Below are 6,000 nucleotides of genomic sequence, written 5' to 3' on the forward strand. Positions count from 1 at the left end.
TTAACTGAGGCCTTGGAGAAGTTAACTTGAGAAGGAAAAAAAGGCAAAGTACAATGAAGTTGTGATGCTGCATGTGGACAGAGGCTGAGGGCAGTTCAGATACTTTCTCTGTAAGATGCTTTAAGCATAGGGCAGCTCTTTCTCCAGTGTCAGTTGCCATTTCTCAGCTGTTTCACCTCCCATGAGCCCAGGGCCTCACCCTCTCCATTACCCCTCTTGCTCTCACAAGCCCTTGAACTGCTTTGCTTTCCTCTCCCACAGGTTTTTGCGGCGAAAGTGCTCAACTTGGTTCTCCCAAACCTGTCCCTGGGATCGATAGATCCAAATGCAATATCCCGCAACAAGAAGGAGGTGAGAACCTTAATGCCGTTGAAAGTCACTGCATGGTTGATGTCTTGTCCAAAACCACCCCAAACCAACAAGTGTTTTACTAACGCATGAAGGCAAGATCTATGCTGGTGCAGCAAGGTGAAACATCTCTGAAGTCAGTGGCACTGATTGCACACAGGAGAAAACTGTGGTTATCACTATTCTACCCTTCAGTTTGCCTTGCACCCACTCTGGGTACAAGACATAATAGCAGTCTGTGCTATGGTTGTTGTTTAAAGCATATGGGAGCCAGGTTTGCCTCTGCTGCACCAGCACCACTCACTGCAGTGGCAAACCCCAGCTCTTCCAGGAGCTAGGACATGTTGGGGTGATGTTAGGAATCACCACAGCAACCACTGGCCGGTTTACAATACATACTGTTATGTTGTCTTCCTATCTAAATGTTTGCTGCTGCTTCCTCTGCTCTGTGATGCTCCAAGTCTCAAGAGCTTCCTTTGAGCATTGTTTTCCCTCTGCCCTTCCCACAGAGCAAGGAAAGCCTTTTGCAGTGGATAAAAACATAGATCTGCTTCATTAGAGGCTGCTTATAACGGAGCAGCCTTCAGAAAGAGACACCAAACCCCCCTTGCTGTGCTGCCTCCACACCTACAAGTGTATACACGGCTGACAGCAGCGTGGGTTGTGATGTAAAGCACTGTCCTGACCATCTTCAAACACAAGGGTTTGGGGCTCCAGGTATTACTGAGGACATCACAGCATCTCGGTCCTCTGGCTGCCTCCAACACACCCCCCATCCTCCTCCCGGCCTCAAGACGCGCAGCTTCAAAGCACACCCTGTGCTGGGAACATCCATTATTTATGTGTCAGGCGCGTCCTCCTGCCAGACCAACTTTCTATTCTCTAGAAATATTTTTTGGGACATCATCCAAGAATTTCCTGATGAATCTGTGCTCCCGGCAGGCTGTCCTCGGGCTGTAGGGACTGAAGCACAGGATGCTGTGGAGATGTTTGTTTGATCGGCTTGCTGTAGCAAGAGACACAAAGGGAGCAAGAAGCAACCGTTAAACCTCAGTCCTGTTATTCCAAGGAGGAATAACATCACAGGGATGGGAACCCCTTAGGATCAGGCTGCAATTACTTGACAATGAGTTTGTTGCTCTGCGAAATACAAAGGGAAGATGCAGACCCTAAGCAGGGGAATGTAATGCAGAAGGAGCCCTGATGATTGCTTCTGTCTCAGCATTACAGAAGGAGAAGCTGTTGTGATAACCCCTGCAGAGCCTTCACTGCAGTTCATAGCTTGCAGGATATAAACCCCATTCCCTATCATTCCCTCTTTCCACAGCAAACTGCTGCTTTTCACTTGCCCCATGTCCATCAACACTGACAAGGATTCCTGTTCATCCACTAGCAACAGGACATTCCCCATCAGTCCTGATCCATCCAGGTTGACACTGGGTTGTTATTTCCCCCCTCCCATCATCTGCACAAAAGTGTTTGCCATTAAAGCCATCCCCCCTTGTCCTGTCACTGTCCCTACCTGTCCTTCTGCAGCCCTGACACTCATCTCACAGGGAGGTGGATGCAGGATGCACCCCAAAGCCTTTCTGTCTTCTCGGTGGGACCAGACAGGTGATGCTGCACATGTTTGTGCTGCGCTACGTGTCCCTGGGGTGTCCTCATGGGTCCCCTCCCTCCTGTGGTCCCAGGCACATGCAGCAAGAGAGCCTCAGTGTGCTGCGGGGCGGGAGGGAGGAGCCGGCTCCGGCTCTCCTATAAATAACCGGCATTTCCATCCACATCTGCTGGGGCCGGGAGCGCCAGCCCTGCATTGGAGCGTGCTGGCAGTGCCTGTGTGGCCTGTGTACAAACATTGACTGCGCTCTGTTCCTGCGGCGCCCAATCCTGCCCAGCATAGCGGGGCTGAGCTGCTTGCGGGCTGCTCTATCGCCCACCACCTCGTCCATCACTGCCGGCCTCGGTACCCAGAGGGGACCCCTCAGCACAAGAGCCCGTTGCAGTCAGATGTGTCAGGATCTGTAGTCACGATCCAGGATGAGGACCTGGAGAGCATCAGTTTATCAAGTACCTAGAACCCTCTGCAGAAGAGATGTCGCGTTTGAGTGACAGAAGGACATGGCAGAGGGTTAAAACACAGGCAGATGCCCCCATGGGAACAGTCTATGACACTGATTGTTTGCCTGCAGAAAGGGCTTTGGCTTGGATGCTTCCCAGTGATGGAAGAGAGAAACACACAGCAAGGAGCTAGCCAGATTGTGTGAGCAGCTCTGGGTGGCCACAGGAAGACCCTGACCTTCACTTTGATGGCAGGATGTCCTGACAGAGCAGGAAATGCCTGTCCAAGCGCAGGGAAGAGCCTCCTCACCTCCAGGCTTTGTCTTCCCTGCACGAAGCATTGCTAACCTCAACTTACCTTTCTGTCACTGCCAGATGGAGTCCTACACATCTGATCCCTTGGTCTACCACGGCGGCATGAAGGTCTCCTTTGTCATCCAGCTGATGAATGCCATTGCCAGAATTGAGCGAGCACTGCCCAAGCTGACTTTGCCCATCCTGGTGCTACACGGCTCTTCCGACAAGCTCTGCGACATCAAAGGGTCCTATTTCCTGATGGAAACAGTGCAAAGTCAGGACAAAACGCTCAAGGTCAGATGGGTTTCTTGGGGTTTTGGGTACTGGCACGTCAGTGGTGGCCTGAGCCTGGTGGCAGTGAGGGACAGGGAGCCTGGAGGCAAAGCGGGGCTGATGCACTGCCTTCCACCAGCCACAGCCAGGCTGTGACCCCAAGACCTGACCCAGCAGTGATCGTGTGCCTTGGCCATGAGGCATCTTGGTGTACACATAGAGCCAGGCTCACAGGCAGGTAAAGTGCTGACCCCAAAAGCTCTTCTGAGCAATGGCAACTGTGTGAGCACCAACGTTACCATGTGCTCCAGTGTGTAAAGGTACAGGGGCCCTTCCAAAGCTGCACAGAGAAAGGCACTTCACATCTGCTCAAAAGAGCCACGTCTGATTAACCAATTGTTAGCACATGAATGAGTCTGAAAGAGAGACAGGGAGACCAGGGGCAAGCTTTTGTCATTGGAAAAGTAAGTGGACAGTCTGGACATGAAAAGAGTGAAATCTCACAAGGCATGATGGGAACATCCCCATTGTCCTTTAAATCCAAGGGCATGATAAGGATTTCCTCCTCCTTAGTGGGATAAGAAGCAAGAAATGGATGGGGCTGGGACGTGCAGCTAAAGGGCAGCAGGGTGCTGGGTAACGCACGGATGGCGAGCGGCAATGCTGATGCTTTCCTGTGCCACCAGCAGCATCTCTTCATTCCATAACCTGCTCCATCTGGGAGAAAACCCTGCCGAGGTGTGGGCAAGACGTGCTGGACCTGTGGGTGCTGATGAGAAGGGACCTAAGGCTGGTCTGCTCATGCAGATGACTTTTGCCTGTGCTCATCCCTGCTCTCTCCCTGTTGCAGGTCTATGAGGAAGCCTACCATGCCCTCCACAAAGAGCTGCCCGAGGTCTCTACCTCTGTCTTCACAGAAATACTAACATGGATTAGCCAGAAGGTCTCGGCCGCTGGGGAAGCCAGCCAGGCTTGAGAGCAATGGGGTTTGCAGCTCTCACTGGGGTTTTCTGGGAGCAGATGCTTGGCTTAATAGAAGTCTCTCTGCAGAAGACCTACAGTGGAGGGACTCTTGGGATGCTCTATCATGCACAGCTAAGGGAGGGTGGGGGGAGAGGCACAGGGTGGAGCATCATCTGCTGATGTAAATGGCCATGGGCCTAATCTGGAGGAGAACGGATGCTTTTCCCAGGTTGGGTGACTACTGAAGTGCTCCTCACCCACCAACCTTCCCCCACCACTTCCCCTTCTCTGCTTGCGCTGGGTGACAGGGGTGCATTTATACTGCAATAACTTTTGCTATGTTCAAGAAGTCATCACCTTCCACTTCATGGTTTGATTCCAGGTGCATTAAGTCCCTTCCCCATCCCCACCATCCAGTACCTTAAAAGCCATGGTCCTTGAGAGAAGAGCAGCACCCAGGGTGCTGGGTCACGAGGAGAGGCTGGAGTGGGAGCTGACGTGAAAGGCTGCTTTCCAAGGTTAGATCCCTTTGGATGCTGCCTTTCCCAGGAGCCCAGAGGCAGCCTCCCCACCGCCCTGCACGTCCTCTGCAAGTTTGCACTGGGGAAAGGCATTGGACAGCTCTTTAGTTCTAATGATCAGGGCAGGATCCCAGAGGGGAGAGGAGGAATGTGGGATCAACCCCACTTGGCACATTCAAAACCCAGGCTTTTCCCCATGCCAAACCTCGTCTCCTGCACAAGGAACTATTCTGTAAATATTTCACGGGGCTGCTTTTTCTCCCATTTTCCCTTATTTTTTCCCTTTTCCTTTGGAATTAATCACGCTACTGAAAGAGTGAAGTCAAAGTTATGAGAGAATAGAGTAATATAATATATGACGTATATAGAGCTGGGAAGGAATGAGAGGAGAGTCTAAAGCAGGAGTTAATTGTTCTTTCTCTTGGCAAGGAATAATGTTGTCCTACCAGGACCCAGCCCTGTCACCATAACTTTACAGTCATAATCTGTTGTTTTCCTTCATCAGTTGGAAAATATCCTGCAAGTAATGCTGGAGGGAAGCGCAGAGCAGCTGGTGGGTAGGGATTAGCAGTGGGTGTCCTCATGGTCCACCGGTTTAGCAGGAGCTCCACAGCAGGAGCAGAGATCCCATCCAAGCGCATCCCCATCTCCTCCTGAGCAGCACAGCCCCCTCTGGGGTGGATCACTGATCCCTTCAGCAAGGTGGGGAGATGGAGGCAGAGCATAGAGCATCCATCCAACATCGGCCTTGCTGCACTGGGGGCATCCGGGGACACCGGTGTATGAGCTGCCATAGAGGAGCTTGTAGACTGGTCCAGGGGTGCAGAGAAGCCAAATCCTAGAGCTGCCTGTGTCTGTGGTCACAGCAGGGTGAAGGGAAAGGCTTTAGATTCAGTTTATGGAGCAGATACAGCACAAACTGCACAGTGATCGCAGTGTGACTGTGCTGGCCAGTTTGTCCAGGGTGATAGCCCTAACTATGAATACACTTCTTGGCACTGGCCAAAGGGAAGGGGTTTAACCTGTGCCTCTCCCTCCAGTTCTGCAAGAAGAAAATGCCTGTGAATGTTGCACTATAAGAGTGGGGCATCCCCCAGTGACAAACCAGCCCCCTGTTGCCTTCCCTGACAGCCTGGATCCATCAGCGTGTCCTGAGCTGCATCCCCAGGGCTGGATCCTACCTGCAACAGTGTCAGGGCATCACCCACCTTTTATCCCTTTGAACCCAGTTGTGAATAGAGTCAGAAAAGGGACCTCTGTGCAATAACAGTCAGCACGGTCCCAGCACCGTGGATGGGTGAAGGATGTGTGGATGCAGGTTATGTCCTTGGAATTGCCCTAATGAAAGTTCTTTATAGAGGTTGATCCAGGCACTTTCCCACTTGTACTTTTGTCTCTAAAGAGAGAAATGAGCTGTAATTCCCCCCCGAAACACCAACTTTTGGTTCAAATATGATTCCAGTGCAATCAGCTGCTCTCCCCAGCCGCTGGTGACACTGGCTGTGGGCAGGAGGCGATGCAGGTCCTCTGCTCCTCATCC

The 6,000-nt window shown here is 52.0% G+C and overlaps 1 protein-coding gene across 4 annotated transcripts in view; it reads left to right on the forward strand.

Moving 5' to 3' along the window:
- MGLL (monoglyceride lipase) overlaps positions 1 to 5,599 on the forward strand; it is an 84,259-nt gene extending 78,660 nt beyond the window's left edge. For all 4 annotated transcript variants that reach the window (XM_061357140.1, XM_061357143.1, XM_061357142.1 and 1 more), the window contains 3 exons: positions 262 to 351; positions 2,782 to 2,997; positions 3,827 to 5,599. In XM_061357140.1, coding sequence (XP_061213124.1) covers positions 262 to 351; positions 2,782 to 2,997; positions 3,827 to 3,952 — 432 coding nt within the window. In that variant the 3' untranslated portion in view covers positions 3,953 to 5,599. The remainder of the gene's footprint in view (positions 1 to 261; positions 352 to 2,781; positions 2,998 to 3,826) is intronic.
- The last annotated feature ends 401 nt before the right edge of the window (positions 5,600 to 6,000 follow it).

The sequence above is a fragment of the Neopsephotus bourkii genome, unplaced genomic scaffold (genome assembly GCF_033783945.1).
Source record: "Neopsephotus bourkii isolate Nb327-2 ecotype Australia unplaced genomic scaffold, CSIRO-AGI_Nbou_v1 NB_887, whole genome shotgun sequence".
NCBI classification, from domain to species: domain Eukaryota; kingdom Metazoa; phylum Chordata; class Aves; order Psittaciformes; family Psittacidae; genus Neopsephotus; species Neopsephotus bourkii.